This window comes from Pristis pectinata, chromosome 10, assembly GCF_009764475.1.
Source record: "Pristis pectinata isolate sPriPec2 chromosome 10, sPriPec2.1.pri, whole genome shotgun sequence".
In the NCBI taxonomy this organism is placed as follows: Eukaryota; Metazoa; Chordata; class Chondrichthyes; order Rhinopristiformes; family Pristidae; genus Pristis; species Pristis pectinata.
In genome coordinates, this window is record NC_067414.1 from 1,981,780 (window position 1) to 2,002,606 (window position 20,827).

Consider the following 20,827-nt stretch of genomic DNA (forward strand, 5'->3'; position numbering starts at 1 on the left):
TTGAACTTGAAGGTGGAGTACCAGGTTAATGACAGGATTCTTAGCAGCGTGGAGGAACAGAGGGATCTTGGGACCCAAGTCCATAGATCACTCAAAGTTGCCGGGCAAGTTGACAGGGTGGTTAAGTAGGTGTATGATGTGCTGGCGTTCATTAGTCAGGGGATTGAGTTCAAGAGCCACGAGGTAATGCTGTAGCTTTATAAAGCTGGTTAGAACACACTTAGATTGTGTTCAGTTCTGGTCATCTCATTATAGGAAGGAGGTGGAAGCCTTAGAGATAGCGCAGAGGAGATTTACCAGGATGCTGCCTGGATTAGAGAACATGTTTTATGAGGAAAGGTTGAGCGAGCTAGGGCGTTTCTCTTTGGAGCAACGCAGGATGAGAGGCAACTTGACAGAGGTGTATAAGATTATGAGGGGCATAGATAGAGTGGACAGCCAGCACCTTTTCCCCAGGGCTGCAATGGCCAATACCAGAGGATATCTGTTTAAGGTGAGAGGAGGAAAGTTTAGGGGAGATGTCAGAGGTAGGTTTTTTACACAGAGAGTGGTGGGTGCCTGGAACGCACTGCCGGGGGTGGTGCTAGAGGCTGATACAACAGGGACATTTAAGAGACTCTTAGATAGGCACATGGATGTAAGAAAAATGGAGGGTTATGGGCTGTGCAGGAGGGAAGGGTTAGATTGATCGTGGAGTAGGTTTATATTGGTCGGCACAACATTGTGGGCCGAAGGTCCTGTACTGTGCTGTACTGTTCTATGTTTTACATTGAAACACAAGAGACTGGACAGAAAGATCGAGGGGAGATGGCCAGTGTAGAGGTGGAGGGTTGGCGCATGAACACTGAATTCTCCAACTTCTGGTAACTGCAACGCCCCCTCATCCTGTTTCTCTTTTCTCTCCCCTCCTGATCCACCTGGCCCCCATCACCCTCTCTCTTCCCCGTCCTCTAGCCACACACCCCTCCCACTGGGTCCCCTCCTCCACTGCTCCCACCTGCCCTCCCCACCTCCCTCCCTTGGTTCCAGGCTCCACCTTCCTCTCCTATCAGATGCCACCATCTGCAGCCCTCTGTCACCCCCACCTCTCACCTCCCAGCCTCTGTCACCATCCCCACCCTCCCTTCCCCCATCTGCCCATCACCCCTCCTCACCTGGATCCACCCATCACCTGCCGGCTCTTGGCCCTCCCCTTCCCTCCACCTTTTTATAACAGCGCCATCAATGCTACTTCCCCTACAAGGAATGCACCACCTTGACTCAGGCATTTATTGCTCCTTCTTCACTTGCAGCGAATGAACATTCAGGAATTGTGGACAACATTACATGGGGGCACTACCTACACAGCCACTTCACCGGTTTAGAGAAAATAAAATCACCATATTTGCAGGGCAACTCGAGACACTGAGAAAGTGCAACCTGGAGAATAAATACAAAAGGACGTGGTCTCCATGTACTGGACCATTACTGCCAACTTACAACAAACCTTATGGCGAAGACCCTCCATCCCATCAAGTTCTGGCCGCTCTGTCACTGATTGACAGCTTGGTGCAGGAATTCCGGAGATGGACAACACTTACCCAGTATCCAATGTTCTGACAAGTGTTTGTTCCCTGGAGGTCTCCTTCCCGTGTACTGTCCAATACAAATTCCAGCTTTGCGGAGCGTTTTGCACACCTTTCCCCCACATAACTGCACGAGTTTCTCCAGCATTAACGCAGGTGGTTTGCTTTGAGGTGAAATGAACATCAAAGGCTGATTCACAAATAAATCCTGCTGATAGGGTCCTCTTGTTGACTGTTTTTCTAATCTGCAGATCTGCTCAAAGAAGAAAACAATAATATTAAGAATCTCCATTATGCCATTAAATGGAATCAAAAATACATTTCAGTTAAGTTAATGTGAATTTACAGAATGTATAAATGCAGAACTAACTTGCAAATTGCAGCTAAATTCATGAAACATGGCTTGCTTTTGTCATCACAAATACATGATAAATGTTTCTTAGGCTTTGCTATGTCACACAATAATGTTCCATTGTTTTCCTTCACAGTGTGGGAGAGGTGGTTGGGTGTATGGGTCAGGGAGACTGTTTGGCACAGCCCCAACAAATTTTGTTTTAACCTTTGCTTCAAATGAAATTTTGCCAAAATCAGAACAAAACTGGGCATTACTTTCCACTAGAGCTCTCCTGTTAGTTGTTGGGAATTGTTTTTTGGACAGGTGGTGGCTTTAGTGACAGATGGGTGTTACATGCTCCCATTAGTTGGAGATCTGGTCTGGTTTCCAGTTGTGAAACAGGGCTGGTGATGGACAGCAGTGTGAAGCCCAGAAACACATGAAAAGATTGAGTTCATTTACAAATAATCCAAAAATCTTTCCTGATCTAACCAAATAGGTTAACAAAGTAACAGGCAGAGCTCAGCTGGTAGCTCTCTCATCGTCCTGCAGAGAGTTGGGCACTCAGTGCAGGCTGACACTCTGGCAGCGTTACAATGTTGGAGGTGAAACCATTCAGATGAGACATCAAAACCAGGCCTGATCTGTCCTCTTTGACAGACAGAAACAACTTCACAGCACCCTTTGAGGAAGAGAAAAGGAGGCTTCTTGTTAAGGTAGTCCTGCATGGGAGGCTGGTCCAGAAGGTTAAGTCACTTGGCATTCAGGATGAAGGAGTCAATTGGATTCAACATTGGCTTAGTGGGAGAAGCCAGAGAGTGGTAGCAGATGGTTGTCTCTCTGACTGGAGGCCTGTGACTAGTGGTGTGCCGCAGGGATTGGTGCTGGGTCCGTTGCTGTTTATCATCAACATTAATGATTTAGATGATAATGTGGTAAACTGGATCAGCAAATTTGCAGATGTAGTGGACAGCGAGGAAGGCTATCAAAGCTTGCAGTGTGATCTGCACCAGCTGGGAAAATGGGCTGAAAAATGGCAGCTGGAATTTAATGCAGACAAGTGTGAGGTGATGCACTTTGGGAGGATAAACCAGGGTAAGACTTACACAGTGAACGGTTGGGCTCTGAGGTGTGCGGTAGAACAAAGGGAGCTAGGAATACAGATCCATAGTTCCTTCAAAGTAGTGTCACAGGTAGAGAGGGTCATAAAGAGAGCTTTTGGCATTTTGGCCTTCATAAATCAGGGCATTGAGTACGGGAGTTGGGATGTTATGTTGAAGTTGTACAAGATGTTGGTAAAGCCGAATTTAGAGTATTGTGTGCAGTTCTGGTCACCTACCTACAGGAAAGATATCAATAAGCTTGAAAGAGTGCAGAGAAAGTTTACACAGATGTTGCTGGGACTTGAGGACCTGAATTAGAGGGATAGGTTGAATAGGTTAGCACTTGAAGAGAATGTGGGGAGACCTTATAGAGGCATAGAATATTATGAGAGGTACAGATAGGGTGAATGCATGCAGGCTTTTTCCCCTCAGGTTGGGTGAGACTAGAACTAGAGGTCATAGGTTTAGGGTGAAAGGTGAAATATTTAAGGGGAATCTGAGGTGGAGCTTGACTCAGAGGGTGGTGTGAGAGTGGAATGAGCTGCCACCAGAAGTGATGGATGCGGGTTCAATTGTAACATTTAAGAGGTTTGGATAGGTACATGGATGGGAGGGGTTTGGAGGGATATGGTCCGGGTGCAGTTAGATGGGACCAGGCAGAAGATCAGGTCAGCATGGACTGGGTGGGCCGAAGGGCCTGTTTCTGTTCTGTAGTGCTCTATGACTCTATGTGCAATATCATAAAATCAGCTACATCAGCTGAAGGCAGTTTGAAGGCATGTTCTCCCCAAATTACCACGGTGACTACATCTGGCAAATACCAAGCCCAATGCAATCAGCTGATGTAGTGACATGCACTAAATCCACATACTTTGTTTCTTAAAATGTTTCCATTCTTGGGGGTGAAGGAAATGAAGACTTGGATTTATCTGTGTATAAATCTTTGAAGGTTTCAAGGTTACAAGTCTCTTGAAACCTTCATTGGGATCTCTTCTGGGGAAGGTGGGACCTGTTCAGAGAGGACGGGTTACACCCGAACCTGAGGGGGGCCAATACCCTTGCAGCCAGGTTTGCTAGGGTGGTTCAGGAGGGTTTAAACTAGTCTGCGAGGGGGATGGGAACCAGAGGAGTAGGTCTGAGGAAGAAGGGGATGGGGAAAAGTCAGATCTGACAGGTAGAGAGGCTTTGAGGAAGGAGAAGCAGAATACAGGCTATAAAAGTAGTAAGGTGGATGGGCTAAAGTGCATTTACTTAAATGCAAGAAGCATCAGGAATAAGGGAGATGAACTGAGTGCTTGGATAAGTACATGGGACTACGATATTGTGGCTATTACAGAGACATGGCTGAAACCAGGGCAGGAATGGATATTGAATATTCCTGGTTTTCAGTGTTTTAAAAGGGATAGGGAGGTGGGGAGAAGAGGAGGAGGGGTGGCGTTACTGGTCAGGGACACTGTTACAGCTGCAGAAAGGGTAGATAATGTAGAAGGATCCTCTCTACAGTCAATATGGGTGGAAGTTAGGAACAAGAAAGGAGCAGTTACTCTACTGGGAGTATTCTATAGGCCCCCCGGTAGCAGCAGGGATACCAAGGAGCAGATTGGGAGGCAGATTTTGGAAGGATGCAAAAAATAACAGGGTTATTATTGTGAGAGACTTCAACTTCCCAAATATTGATTGGCACCTGCTTAGTGTCAAAGGTTTAGATGGAGCAGAGTTTGTTAAGTGTGTCCAGGACAGATTCCTGACACAGTATGTTGACAGGCCGACTAGAGTGAATGCCATTTTAGATCTAGTTTTAGGTAATGAACCGGGACAGGTGACAGATCTATCGGTGGGTGAGCATTTGGGGGACGGCGACCACTGCTCAAAAACCTTTAGCATTGTCACAGACAGGGATTGAAGCAAAGAGGACGGGAAGATATTTAATTGGGGAAAGGCGAATTATGAGGCTATAAGGCAACAACTTGTGAGTGTAAATTGGGATGACATTTTTGAAGGGAAATGTACTATGGAGATGTGGTCAATGTTCAGGGATCTCTTGCAGGATGTTAGGGATAAATTTGTCCCGGTGAGGCAGAGAAGGAATGGCAGGGTGAAGGAACCATGGGTGACGAGAGAGGTGGAACAACTAGTTAGGAAGAAGAAGGCAGCAAGGATCAGACAGGGCTCATGAGGAATATAGAGGAGCAAGGAAGGAACTTAAGAAGGGGCTGAGGAGAGCGAGAAGGGGACATGAAAAGGCTTTAGCAAGTAGGGTTAAGGAGAATCCCAAGGCTTTTTTCTCATACGTGAAGAGCAGAAGGATGGCTAGAGTAAAGGTGGGTCCGATTAAAGACAAAGGTGGGAGGATGTGCCTGGAAGCTGTGGAAGTGGGTGAGGTTCTCAATGAATACTTCTCTTCAGTATTCACCAAGGAGAGGGGTCTTGATGATGCTGAGAACAGTGTTGGTAAGGATAATGTTCTGGAGTACGTAGATATCAAGAGAGAGGATGTATTGGAGCTGTTAGAAAATATTAGGACAAATAAGTCCCCGGGGCCTGACGGAATATTCCCCAGGCTGCTTCGTGAGGCAAGGGAGGAGATTGCTGAACCGTTGGCTAGGATCTTTGAGTCCTCGTTGTCCACAGGAATGGTACCAGAGGATCAGAGGGTGGCAAATGTTGTCCCCTTATTCAAAAAAGGTAGTAGGGTTAGTCCAGGGAATTACAGACCAGTGAGCCTTACGTCTGTGGTGGGCAAGCTGTTAGAAAGGATTCTAAGAGATAGGATCTATGAGCATTTAGAGAATCATGGACTGATTAGGGACAGCCAGCATGGCTTTGTGAAGGGAAGATCTTGCCTCAGTAGCCTGATAGGGTTCTTTGAGGAGGTGACCAGGAAGATTGATGAGGGTAGTGCAGTGGATGTGGTCAACATGGATTTTAGTAAGGCGTTTGACAAGGTTCCCCATGGTAGGCTTCTTCAGAAGGTCAGAAGCCAAGGGATCCAGGGAAGCTTGGCAGTGTGGATTCAAAATTGGCTTGCCTGTAGAAAGCAGAGGGCTGTGGTGGAGGGAGTGCATTCGGATTGGAGGGCTGTGACTAGTGGTGTCCCACAGGGATCGGTTCTGGGACCTCTACTTTTTGTGATATTTATTAATGACTTAGATGAGGGGGTGGAAGGCTGGGTTAGCAAGTTTGCAGATGACACAAAGATTGGTGGTGTTGTGGATAGTGTGGAGGGCTGTCGAAGCTTACAGAGGGATATTGATAGGATGCAGAGCTGGGCTGAGAAGTGGCAGATGGAGTTCAATCCAGAGAAGTGTGAGGTGGTACACTTTGGAAGGACTAACTCCAAGGCAGAGTACAAGGTAAATGGCAGGATTCTGGGCAGTGTGGAGGAGCAGAGGGATCTGGGGGTTCATATCCACAGATCACTGAAAGTTGCCTCACAGGTGGATAGGGTAGTTAAGAAAGCTTATGGGATGTTAGCTTTCATAAGTCATGGGATCGAGTTTAAGAGCTGCAAAGTAATGATGCAGCTTTACAAAACTCTGGTTAGACCCCACTTAGAGTACTGTGTCCGGTTCTGGTCGCCTCATTATAGGAAGAATGTGGAGGCGTTGGAAAGGGTGTAGAGGAGATTTACCAGGATGCTGCCCGGATTAGAGAGTATGGATTATGAGGAGAGACTAAAGGAGCTAGGGCTTTACCCATTGGAGAGGAGGAGGATGAGGGGAGACATGATAGAGGTATATAAAATATTAAGAGGAATAGATAGAGTGGACAGCCAGCGCCTCTTTCCCAGGGCACCAATGCTCAATACAAGAGGGCATGGCTTTCAGGTGATGGGTGGGAAATTCACGGGAAATGTTAGAGGGAGGTTTTTCACCCAGAGAGTGGTTGGTGCATGGAATGCGCCGCCTGGGGTGGTGGTGGGGGCTGATAATGTTGGTCAAGTTCAAGAGATTGTTAGATAAGCATATGGAGGAATTTAAGATGGAGGGATATGTGGGAGGAAGGGGTCAGATAGTCTTAGGTGTGGTTTGAATGTCGGCACAACATGGTGGGCCGAAGGGCCTGTATTGTGCTGTATTATTCTATGGTTCTAAGTCAAGTCAATTGTCATATGCACAAAGATGGGTACAATGGAAAACTTGCAGCAGCATCACAGACACGTAGGTACAGGCAACACACAGAATGTAAATTATACACAGATTATACCAGACAGTGAAGAAAAAAAGACTCTTTAAAACAAGACTTTAGTGCACAAGAAGGACACAATCAGAGACAAGTCCCTGGCGGTGCAAGGGGTGGTCCGTAGTGTTCAGTGCTGAGGTAGGGTTAGGGTTTGCAGGTCGGTTCAAGAGCCTGATGTTTGTAGGAAAGTAGCTGTTCCTGAACCTGGTGGTGAACCTTCAGGCTTCAGTACGTCCTGCCCGATGGGACTTTGTAAACTTATTTGGTGAGAAAAGCAGTGAGAACAGGGCATGACCCGGAAGGTGGGGATATCTGATGATAGATGCCACATTGTTGAGGCAGCGCCTCTTCTAGGTGTTGCCTGTGGTGGGAAAGGCTGTGCCGGTGAAAACATGGCTAAGAAAGCAGACAGAGTTCTGTGTTTCAGCTATAGAGGCATGGAATACAAATGAAAAATAGCCATGCAAACTCTTTCAAAACACTGGTTAGGTCACTGCTGAGGTATTCTGGTCACCACACCTCAATCAGTTGATGAAAGCCGAAGGGAGGGTGCGCAAAATGTTCAAATGGTTGCAGGGAGGAGGGAGTTCAGTTGTAAGAATCGATAAATATCTGGGGTTGTTTGTATAGGCCGATGAGCCGTACATCAGTGGCAAGGGAATTATTGGAGAAGATTCTTAGGGACAGGATATCCTCACATTTGGAAAAGTATGGTTATTAGGGATAGGCAACGTGGCTTTGTGCAGGGGAAGTTCTGTCTTACAAATTTGATTGAGATTTTTGAGGAGGTGACAAAGGTGGATGATTAGGGTAGGACAGTGGGTGCTGTCTATGTGAACTTCAGTAAAGCATTTGACAAAGTCCCTCATGGTCGGCTAAGAAGATTAAGTCACAGGCGGTCAACTGTGAGTTGGTAAGTTGGATACAAAATTTGCTTGGCCATAGACAACAGTGGGTAGCGGTGGAGGGGTGTGTCTCTGACTGGAGGTCTGTGACTTGTGGTGTTCCACAAGGATTAGTGCTGGGACCTGGGTTGTTGGGATGAAAATTTAGGTGGTCTGATTAGCAAATTTGCAGACAACATGAAAATTGGTGCAGTTGTGGACAGTGAGGAGGATTGTTAAAGGATACAGCAGGACATAGACCAATTGCAGATATGCGCAGAGAAATGGCAGATAGAGTTTAATCCAGGCAAGTGTGAGGTGTTGCACTTTGGGAGGTCAAATTGAGGAGAAAGTGTACAGTAAATGGCAGGACCCTGAGGAGCATTGATGTACAGAGGGATCTTGGGGTCCAAGTCCATAGCTCCCTGAAAGTGGCAACACAAGTAGATCGGGTGGTAAAGGTGATGGCATGCCTGCCTTCAGTCACCATCAGTCGCAGTGTAGAGTATAAGAGTCAGGAAGTTAGGTTGCAGCTGGATAAGACTTTGATTGGGCCACATTTGGAGTGTTGAGTGCAGTTGTGGTGCCACACTATGGGAAGGGTGTGGAGGCTTTGGAGAGAGTGCAGACAAGGTTCTCCAGGATGTTGCCTGGATTGGAGAGTGAAATTATGAGAGGCATAGAGAGGGTAGACAATCAGAGTCTTTTCCAAGGGTGGAAATGTCAAACACTAGAGGGCATAAGTTTAAGTGAGAGGGGGAAAGATGAGAGGAGATGTGGGGGGCAAGTTTTTTGTTCTGCAGAGTGGTGGGTGCCAGGAATGTGGCGGAAGCAGATACAAGAGCAACATTTCAGGGGCACTGAGGCACATGAACAGGCAGGGAATGGAGGGATACAGCCCACGTGCAGGCAGGTGGGATTAGAATGATTGGCATCATGGTTGACGCAGACATGGTGGACCGAAGGGCCTGCTCCTCTGCTGTTCCATGTTCTCCTTGGAGCAGAGAAGTTGGGAGGAGATCTGATGGGGTTGCAAAGTTTTGAAAGATTTCAGTTGGAACAGTGGAGAGAAAATGTTCCCACAACTGGTGGGGTCACAGAGGATCTGATTTAAAGGGATTGGATAAAGATCCAGGGATGACCTGATTAAAAATGTTTCCCTGTAGTGAGTGTACTCTGGCAGGGGCTGCCTGTAAATATGTTGGTGGAACATTCAATTCAGGCTTTCAAAAGGGAATTAGTAAATACTTCAGGGGAAGAACTGGCAGGTCTAGGAGAAAGAGCAGAGACTGGGACTGAATGGATTTCTCTACAAAGAGCTGGCACAGTCTCAGTGGGATGAATCCCCTCCCTCTGTGTCATAATGATTCCATGAATCTGCAATGTAAACCTGAATGCTAATGAGTTCTGTCAGAGGATGGTGTTCACATCACTTTCCTCCGAGATGGAACATATGCCAAATACCAGAAGGCAGAGCTTTCAGGTGAGAGAGGTTTACGAGGCAAGTTTTTTTAACACAGAGAGTGGCGGGTGCCTGGAAGGTGCTGCCTGGGGAGGTGCTGGAGGCAGATACGATAGCAATGCTAAAGATGCATTTAGACAGGCACATGAACAGGCAGGGAATGGAGGGATAGAGAACATGTGCAGGTAGATGGGATTGGTTTAAATTGGCATCATGGTCGGCACTGATGTGGTGGGCCTGTTCCTGTGCTGTACTGTTCTATGTTCTGTGGCTATAAAGACCCACTGAGGTCTTCCATTGATTTAACGTGAAGATCAGCTATTTCAACTTTTCTCATCATCACTGAAGTACAGAGCTTCAGTGACGATCTTTGCCTGAGTTGCTGTTGATATTCAATAATCAGGAGCTCAAAAATTGCAAATAATTATCAGAATAATTAGTAACATTGCTGATGATCTAATGAACTTGCCTCATAATGTAAACATTACGTGCTAAAACAGTTCCAAGCATTACATCCGTTATGGTTTTAGTTCCCAACAAGCATTGGACACCAATATGCTGGCTTCTTGCCTCAGATTGTTATACAGTATTTGGCACAGTTTGATTGCCTTCGGTTTTCAGGGTAACATGTCAGAAAAAGATGCTTGGAATTGCACAATTTTAGGTCCAGTAAAAGCCTTGTTCTTCCACCAACTGATCACAAGGCCACAATAAAAGTTGTGAACCAACATTACCAACTATGGATACAAGTAAAAGCGAGAATTGTGGACTGCATTCCCTAAATGTGCCTCAGAACTGCCTGCTGGCATTATTGGTGGACTTATTTCATGAACTAGTGTGATAAAAAGAGTGATTGTAACAACATATTGTATGTTTAAAGATAATATTCCTCTGGGAACTTTTGATAACATACTTGGCAACTGAATCCAGATTTTGGCGGATATTCAAATGTGGTTGAAAGATTTTGAGTTAAAATGCATGCTCTTGCTCAAAGTTCTTCCTCTTTTTAAAAGTTTCTGTGAGTTAGAGCAAACTAATTATGAAACAAATATATATTTTTCTAATGTATTGCTTTTTCACAGGAATATATAAAATAAAAGAACAGGCAAATTAATAAGAAATATCACCAGCTGAGCCAGGATACTTTGAAGCAGGTGTGGACAGCCTTGATAATCATCTGGTTTGGAACAAAGAGCAGGCAGGCAAGCAACTTGCATGGTGAATTTATCCTGCTATTTTGACCAAAGTTTTGAGAGGCAAGTTGATTGTTGCACCATTACTTAAGTGACCGACGATTTCAATTTAAGTGTGCAAATGTATCGATTAAACAAAATCAAAACATCACCAGAAGGCTCACCAACCTAGCTCAGAGTAATGAGGGATCAGCAATGACAGCTGCTTAGAATGTTTTGAAGAAATGCTCTGCAATGTGCAATTTTCTGGAGTAATTAAACATGTTAGACACATCTGTAGATCAACTTGACAAATATTCAGTAGTTGGTCTATCAATATTTAAATTTTACCACCTAGGTGTGACAAGAGCAACATTTCAAAGCTCTTGCATTAAAACAGCTGATTGACGTTTCCTTTGCAAATTTTTATGCCCAACGTATTGAGTCAGTTGGACATCAATCCTACTGTGGAGCAATGCTTATGGGGATGTCAAACTCTATCCTGGAACTTTGAACCCAAATGCAATGAAAGGGCAGCAGGACAGGGAATCACAGGATAGTATTTATGATGCAGGGTAAGGAAAGGAGTGGTCATTCTGCTGCATGAGATTCAAAGCTGCAGACAAATACTGGTCTAAAAGATGTATACGTAGTTGTTGCAGAATTTTCAATGCTTATTTAATTTTATCTTTGCACCATTTTGTTTATCCCTGTGTTTTTTTTTTGTTTAATCTTCTCATTGGTATAAGGTGCTCTATCATATTGTGCACATCTACTGAATACTTGTCTTCAAATATTTTTTTTAATTGATTCACTTTCTGGGATCTGGGCATTCCTGCAAGACCAGCATTTATTGCCCATCCTTAATTACCCTGGAGAAGTTGGAGAGTGAGCTGCCTTCTTGAACTATTGCAGTCCTTCTGGTGAAGTCACTCCCATGGTGTTGTTGGGGAGGGATTTCCCGGATCTAGAACCAGTGCCAGGACTGGGGATATCCTTCCAAGTCAGTTTGGTGTGAGTTGGAGAGGAACCTGCAGGTGGTGGCGTTCCCCTGCACCTGCTGCCCTCAGTGGTGGAGATGGCAGGTCTGGTTGAAGAATTGCAGTACACTGTATAGATGATTTACAGTGCAGCCACTGTGGGCCAGTGGTGGAGAGAATGAGAGTGTTAGGGGATTGATGGAGTACCAATCAAGTGGGCTGCTTTGTCTTGGAAGATGTCCAGCTTCTTCAGAGTTTTTGGAGCTGAACTCATCCAGGCAAGTGGAAGGTAGTCTCTTGTTTGTAGCTGGTTGATGATGGAAAGACCTTCTAGTACCAAAAAGATACCCAGCCTCTGACCTGTTCTGAGACAAGGATTTATCTGGTTGGCCCAGATGACCCTTGGATCAATGGTGATCCTCAGGATGTTGATGGTGGGGGACATTGCTAAGGTAACATCACTGGTCTTATGTATGACTATTACATGCATAAAAATTACCTAAAAATAAGCAAACTTGAGAAGCACTTTCAAAGCTTCAAATCTGCTTCTCCCAATATATATAATTTTAATGTTTCCAATTATTCTTAAGGGAGGCAATTAATCTCTGGTCAACTTTTTCAATTTCCTATAAAAATAGGCAGGGTTCAGGAACTTGCTGGCTCTTGTTAGATCATTGTAGTAGGTGAACCAGATCGCCGAGATTATTTTTAATCAAGCTGGTAATTACTATGCAAGCCATCCAGAAATGATGGCAGTATACGCAGCCGATATCCTTCAGAGGAGTTTGAAGTGTTGTTGGACAGTTATTAATTCTGTCACTGGGAATGTGTGGAGAGAGGTTTTGCAAGAAGGGAGCACATATTGGGAGTTCAGGCAAGTTCCTTTAACTCATTTTAATGGGGAACTCGTCACAGAGGTGAGCTGTGATATAAACAGAGTCTTTGCAGCGGAATCATAGAAGTACTGTTGAAAGTATCCTGACTGGTTGCACCATGGTCTGGTACAGCAATTCGAATGTGCAGGAACACAAGAAGCTGCAGAGAGTAGTGGACTCAGCCCAATACATCACAGGCACATCCCTCCCCACCATCAGTAGTATCTACAGGAGGCACTGCCTCAAGAAGGCAACATCTATCGTCAAAGGTCCCCACCATCTGGGCCGTGCCATCTTCTTGCAGCTCCCATTGGGCAGGAGGTACAGAAGCCTGAAGCCCCACACCACCAGGTTCAGGAACAGCTGCTTCCCTTCAACCATTCGGTTCTTGAACCAACCGGCACAACCCAAATCACTACCTCAGTGCAGCAACACTGTGACCACTTTGCACTACAATGGACTTTGTTTTTGTTCTAATTGTGTTCTTTCTTGCAGAAGTTGTGGACAATTTATGTTTAGTTTATGTTTTTGTTGTGAATATTGTGTACCTGATGCTCTGTGCCTGCGATGTTGCTGCAAGTAAGTTTTTCACTGCACCTGTGCACACATGGACTTGTGCATCTGACAATAAACTCGACTTTGACTTTGAAATGTTGAGGTGCCAAAGGCCTTACAACACATTGAGCCTGGCAACTTCCTGTGGAACAAATCTATTCATACATGTTTAGGAACGTAAAAAGATGTATTTCACTGTGTGTTTCGATGTACACGTGACTAATAAGTAAATATCTTATATCTTTTCTTATATCTTTCCCCAAAACCCTGTAAATATTTTCTCTCGTGCCGATCCAGTTCACTATGGAAACCCTGACTGAGTGTTTCCACCACTCTCAGGAGTAGTCAACTCCAAATGATAAACACTCTCTGCACAAGAATGGTTTTTCTCACAACCCCCCTGTACAGAGTCATATCCTACAGCACAGAAACAGGCCCTTTGGCCCATCTAGTCCATGCCGACCTGATCTTCTGCCTAGTCCCATTGATCTGAACCAAGACCACATCCCTCCAAACCCCTCCTATCCATGTACCTATCCAAACTTCTCCTAAATGTTACAATTGAACCCACATCCACCACTTCCACTGGCAGCTCGTTCCACACTCGCACCACACTCTGTGGAGTAGTTCCCACTCAGATTCCCCTGAAATATTTCACTTTTCACCCTCCTATGACCTCTAGTTCTAGTCTCACCCAACCTGAGGGGAAAGAGCCTGCATGCATTCACCCTATCTACACCCCTCATAATTTTGTATACCTCTACAAGATCTCCCCTCATTCTCCTGCGCTCCAGGGAATAAAATCCTAACCTATTCAACCTTTCCCTATAACTCAGATCCTCAAGTCCCGGCAACATCCTTGAAAATTTTCTCTGCACTCTTTCAAGCTTATTGATATCTTTCCTGTAGGTAGGTGACCAGAACTGCACACAATACTCTAAATTCAGCCTCACCAATGTCTTGTACAACTTCAACATGACATCCCAACTCCTGTACTCAATGTCCTGATTTATGAAGGCCAATGGGCCAAAAGCTCTCTTTGCGACCCTATCTACCTGCGATGCCACTTTCAGGGAATTCTGGATCTGTATTCCCAGGTCCCTTTGTTCTAATGTGCACCTCAGAGCCCTACCATTCACTGTGTGAGTCTTACCCTGGTTTGTCCTCCCAAAGAGCATCACCTCCCACTTGTCTGCATTAAATTCCAGCTGCCATTTTTCAGCCCATTTTCCCAGCTGGTCCAGATCACGCTGCAAGCTATGATAGCCTTCCTCGCTGTCCACTGCAGCTCCAATCTTGGTGTCATCTGCAAATTTGCTGATCCAGTTTACCACATTATCATCTATATCATTAATATAGATGATAAACAACAATGGACCCAGCACTGATCCCTGCAGCACACCACCAGTTACAGGCCTCCAGTCAGAGACAACCACCTACTACCACTCTCTGGCTTCTCCCGCTAGGCCAATGTTGAATCCAACTGACTCCTTCATCCTGAATGCCAAGCGACTTAACCTTCTGAACCAGCCTCCCATATGGGACTTTGTATCCTTTGCCTGTTACTTAAACTCTGTGAATCCTGGTCTTTGAACCATCTGTTGATGTGAAACACTTCCCTCCATTTACTCTGTTTAAACCTGGTATGTTCTTTCACACCTCTATCAAATACCTTTGACCCAGTGAGAACAACCCTTTCCCTTGTAGCTGAATTCTCACTACCCCCAGACAATTTTAATAAATCTTTTCTGCATCCTCTCTAAAGCCGTAACAAATGACCTGAAGTTGGTTGGTCTGAAATAGACACACTTCTCCAGTAGTTGCCTAACAAGAAGTTCACTGTAACTTCATTGCCCTTGTGTTTTCTGCTTGTCTTTATGAAGCCCAGGATCCCAAATACTCTACTAAAGACCCTCTGAACATGTCTGCCACCTTCAAAGCTTCATGCAAAAAACATGCACATCTCTACTTCTGCACACCCGAATATTCCCTGTGAAAATTATCATAGCCCACTTCTTGATATTAACTTTGAGCTGTTACTAGTTGGCTACTGTTGGTAACAGCCTTTTCTATGGGACTTGGTCAAATGGCTTCTGACCAATATGGAAAACTTCTGCAGCATTCCTTTCTCAACCTGCTCCATCATCTCCCCAAACCATTCAGTAAAGCTTCCAAATACAATATGTTCACTGAATTTCCCTCTTTAGCACAAACCAGTGCCTGTTGTTTTTCTCAGATTATTCTTTTTATAAATTCATCTACCAGAGGATATTCTGTAGTTACAGGTTTCATCATCCTCTCCTTCCTGAACTAGGGTGTTACATTTTCCATTTCTAGTCCCCTGGTAGCTCCCCTGTGCCCAGGGAAGATCAGAAGATGATGGTAAACCCTCTTGAATCATCACCCCATTTCCCTCAGTGGCCCTGGATGGATCCCATTTGAACCAAGTGACTTACTTTGAAAATTAAAACAAAAACTGCAGCAAATGGACACAAGAGAATCTGGAAAAAGGAAGTATGGCAATATTAGTGAACCTACAGGGAAACTGCTCTTAGATCTGGTCCTGTGCAATGAGACAGGTAAAATTAATGATCTTGTAGTTAGGGATTCTCTTGGAAAGAGTGATCACAGTATGATTGAATTTCTCACACAAACGGAGGGTGTAATAGTTCGATCTAAAACCAGTGTATATGCCTAAACAAGGGAGACTACAGTGGGATGAGGGAGGAGTTGGCCAGTGTAGACTGGGAACACAGGCTGTGTGGTGGGACAGTTGAGGAACAGTGGAAGACTTTCAAAGAGATTTTTCACGGAGCTCAACAAGAGTATATTCCAGCTAAAAGCAAGGACAGTCAGGGTGGGGAGAACCAGCCTTGGATAACTGAGGAAATAAAAGAAGGCATCAAGCTAAAAGCTCATGCACACAAAGTCACCTAGAGTAGTGGGAAACTGGAAGATTGGGAAAACTTTAAAAAGCAACAAAGAACCACTAAGCAAGCAATAAGGAAAGGGAAGACAGATTATGAAAGTAAACTAGCACAAAATATAAAAACAGATAGTAAAAGTTTTTATAACCATATAAAGCGGAAAAGGGAGGCTAAAGTGAGCGTAGGTGCCTTGGAAGATGAGAAGGGGGAATTAATATTCGAACGACTATTTTGTGTCTGTCTTCATGGTGGTGGACACATCTAACGTGCCAAATAGAGATGTTATGGATGCGATGGGAGGTGAGGACCTCAATACAATCTCTGTCACTAAAGGGGTAGTGATGAGCAAACTAGTGGGCCTAAAGGTAGACAAATCCCCTGGTCCTGATGGGATGCATCCCAGGGTACTGAAAGAAATGGCGGAGGTTATAGTGGAGGCGTTTGTGATAATTTACCAAAATTCTCTGGACTCCGGGCAGGTCCCAGCGAATGTCTTGCCACTGTTTAAAAAAGGATGTAGGCAAAAGGCAGGTCACTATAGCCCAGTTAGCTTAATGTCTGTAGTTGGGGAAATGCTTGAAGCTATCATTAAGAAAGAAATAGTGAGACATCTGGATGGAAGTGGTTCCATCAGGCAGACACAGTGTGGATTCAGGAAGGGCAGCTCCTGTTTGACAAACTTACTGGAGTTCTTTGAGATAAAACGAGTGCAGTGGATAAGAGGGGAGCAGGTGGATGTTTATACTTGGGCTTCCAGAAGGCGTTCAATAAGGTGCCGCATAAAAGACTTATCCATAAGATGAGGATGCATAGAGTTGGGGGTAATGTATTAGCATGGATAGAGGATTGGGTAACCAATAGTAGGCAGAGAGTTGGAATAAATGGGCGTTTATCCAGTTGGCAATTAGTGGTGAGGGGAGTGCCGCAGGGGTCAGTGCTGGGCCTGCAACTGTTCACGATATACGTTAACGATTTGGAAGAGGGGACCGAGTGCAGTGTATCTAAGTTTGCTGATGATACTAAATTGAATGGAAAAGCAAATTGTGCAGAGGATGCGGAGAGTCTGCAGAGAGATATAGATAGGTTCAGTGAGTGGGCAAGGTTCTGGCAGATGGAGCCCAGTGTTGGTAAATGCGAGATCATCCACTTTGGAAGGTCAGATTATTATTTAAATGGTGAAACTTTGCAGCATGCTGTTGTGCAGAGGGACTTGGGAGTGCTTGTGCATGAATCGCAGAAGGTTGGTTTGCAGGTGCAACAGGTTATCAAGAAGGCGAAGGGAATGTTGTCCTTCATTGCTAGAGGGATTGAATTTAAGAGCAGGGAGGTTATGCTGCAACTGTACAGGGTACTGGTGAGGCCGCACCTGGAGTACTGTGTGCAGTTCTGGTCTCCTTACTTGAGGAAAGATATATTGGCTTTGGAGGCAGTGGAGAGGAGGTTCACCAGGTTGATTCCGGAGATGAGGGGGTTAGCCTATGAGGAGAGACTAAGTCGCCTAGGACTCTATTCACCGGTATTCGGAAGAATGAGAGGGGATCTTATCGAAACATATAAAATTATGAAAGGGATAGATAAGATAGAGGCAGGAAGGTTGTTTCCACAGGTAGGTGAGACTAGAACCAGGGGATATGGCCTCAATATTTGGGGGAATAGATTTAGGACGGAGATGAGGAGAAACTGCTTTTCCCAGAGAGTAGTGAATCTGAGGAATTCTCTGCCCAGGGAAGCAGTGGAGGCAGATAGCTACCTCCTACTCCTATTTCTTGTGTTTTTATGTTCCTTCGGTGGACAGCAAGTGTGGAGAGCTGACTGCTGGAAGAAACTTAGGCTCAGGGTTCTGTATCACAAAGCAAGCTGCACAAGAACTGTTCTTTTACTCTGTAATGAATAAAAAATACCAAGGGCAGAGCTTGATTGTGAAGGGTGCTTGCAAAAGCCAAGCAATCAAGATAACTACAGATTAACACTAACAGCTGGTTATTTTTTATTCTGCCTGATATGCAAGCAGATTTCTTAAAATCCAACAGAATGTGGAACATACAGCACAGTACAGGCCCTTTGGCCTATGATGTTTTGCTGACATTTTATCCTGCTCTGAAATCTATTTAACCCTTCCCTCCCACATAGCCCTCCATTTCTCTATTATTCATGTGTCTATCTAAGAGTCTCTTAAATGTCCCTAATGTATCTGCCCCAACAACCTCTGCCGGCAGTACGTTCCATGCACCCACCACTCTCTGTGTAAAAAACTTACCCCTGACATCCCCCTTATACCTTCCTCCAATCACCTTAGAATTATGGCCCCTTGTGTCAGCAATATTTGCAACTAAACAAGAATTGGTAGCAGGGATATGAGATACTGGTAATTGGTTTATTATTGCCACATGTACCAAGATACAGTGAAAAACTTTTGTTTGCGTGCCATCTAGTCAGATCACTCCATACATAATACATTGAGGTAATAAAAAGGGAAAAGTAACAGAACGCAGAAAATCGTGTTATGGTTACAAGGAAAGTGCAGCACAGGCAGACAATAAGATGCAAGGGCTGTGATGAGATAGGTTGAGAGATTAAGAGTTCATCTTTAGCATATAAGAGGTCCAATTCAAGAGTCTGATAACAGTGGGATAGAAGCTGTCCTTGAACCTGGTGGTGCGTGTTCTCAGGGTTTTGTATCTTCTGCCCGATGGGATATGAGATAATGGCTTAAAGATCTGACAGTTTGCAAAACTGAACGATAACACAACTGATGCTTTGATTATACAGGAAAACAGTGACGACAGTTATTAATTTCAACAGCTGTAAAATGCTTTGGTTTCCTCCCAAGGCCTCGAGAAGCACCATGAAAAGCAAGTTCTTCATATCGTAGAAGTCCCATGTTTAAAATGGGTTAAATAACTCCTTTCATCTTGTGTTTTCAGCACAGTTAGATCATCACAGAAGGAGCTAAGATAAAATAATAAAGGTGTTTATCAAGTTCTTACTGTACCTTTGATTTGCAAGAGAGTTAAGTCAAGTAAAAAACACCTTTGCTTTAGCCACTACAAACACTTAGTCTGCCACACCTTTTTTAACTGCAACAAAGTTTAAACTATAATTAACAAAATTATCCAGTGAGAAAATCTATATTTCAAAATATGCTTTCATAACAAAAAATATCTGCTTTGAGGATTGTTGAATGATTGTTTCAGTAACTCCCATCCTTTACAAGAAATTGAGATACCACCTCCGTAGAGCTATCAGAGATGCCAAGAGACTATACCAGCCCAAAATCGAGTCCCAGACCAGCTGTCAGTTGTGGCAGGGCTTACACGCTATAACGGGCTACAAAATGAAGTCAGACAGCACCACTGACAACAGCACATCCCTTCCTGATGAGCTTAACGCATTCTATGCACATTTTGAGCAGAAGGGGATTGGTTTGTCACCACCCACACCGCCAGCCTCCAATGCTTCTGAACCCATGGTCACTGTTGTGGACGTCAGATCAGTCTTCCGGAGAGTGAACCCATGGAAAGTATCTGGCCTGGATGCTATCCCCGTCCGTATCCTTAGATCCTGTGCAGATCAGCTGGTGGGGGTATTTGCAGACATTTTTAACATCTTCCTACTTCAATCTGAGGTTCCCACTTGCGTTAAAAAGACCAGCATACAAAGAGCTGGTCATTACCTTCAGGAAGGGAGGTGGTGTACATGCACCTGCCTACATCAATGGTGCTGAGGTCGAGAGCTTCAAGTTCCTAGGAGTGAACATCACCAATAGCCTGTCCTGGTCCTACCACGTAGACACAATGGCCAAGAAAGTTCACCAGTGCTTCTACTTCCTCAGGAGGCTAAAGAAATTTGGCACGTCCCCGTCAACCCTTATCAATTTTTATCGATGCACCATAGAAAGCATCCTATCTGGATGCACCATGGCTTGGTATGGCAACTGCTCTGCCCATGACTGCAAGTAACTACAGAGATTGTGGACACAGCTCAGCACATCATGGAAACCAGCCTCCCCTCCATGGACTCTGTCTACACTTCTCGTTGCCTCAGTAAAGCAGCCAGCATAATCAAAGCCCCCCCCCCCCCCTACCCTGGGCATTCTCTCTTCTCCCTCTCCCATCAGGCAGAAGATACAAAAGCCTGAAAGCACGTACTACCATGCTCAAGGACAGCTTCTGTCCCACTGTTATAAGACTATTGAACGGTTCCCTAGTACGATAAGGTGGACTCTTGACCTCACAATCTACCTTGTTATGACCTTGCACCTTATTGTCCACCTGCACTGCATTTTCTCTGTAGCTGTTGCACTTTATTCTGCATTCTGTTATTGTTTGACCTTGTACTGCATTGATGCACTGTGTAATGAATTACAACACTGTGTAATGCACTTGATTTGTATGAATGGTATGCAAGACAAGTTTTTCACTGTACCTTGGTACAAGTGACAATAATATACCAATTCCAATACCAATAATGACTACAGCCCGGTGGCTCTGACATTGACCATCATGAAGTGCTTTGAGAGGCTGGTCATGGCACGCATCAACTCCAGCCTCCCAGACAACCTCGACCCACTGCAATTTGCCTACTGCCGAAAAAGGTCTACGGCGGATGCCATCTCCCTGGCCCTACACTCAGCTCTGGAATATCTGGACAGTAAAGGCACTGATGTTAGACTATTTTTTTATTGACTACAGCTCTGCCTTCAAAACTATAATTCCAAGTAAACTTGGGTGACAATAATGAACCAATTTACAAATTTAAAATTGTGCTGAGAATGCAGGGGGATAGATT

The 20,827-nt window shown here is 44.7% G+C and overlaps 1 protein-coding gene across 3 annotated transcripts in view; it reads right to left on the reverse strand.

The window, feature by feature from the left end:
* The window catches only part of mcph1 (microcephalin 1), a 285,601-nt gene that overhangs the window by 19,066 nt on the left and 245,708 nt on the right, over positions 1-20,827 (reverse strand). For all 3 annotated transcript variants that reach the window (XM_052025076.1, XM_052025078.1, XM_052025077.1), the window contains one exon: positions 1,581-1,818. In XM_052025076.1, coding sequence (XP_051881036.1) covers positions 1,581-1,818 — 238 coding nt within the window. The remainder of the gene's footprint in view (positions 1-1,580; positions 1,819-20,827) is intronic.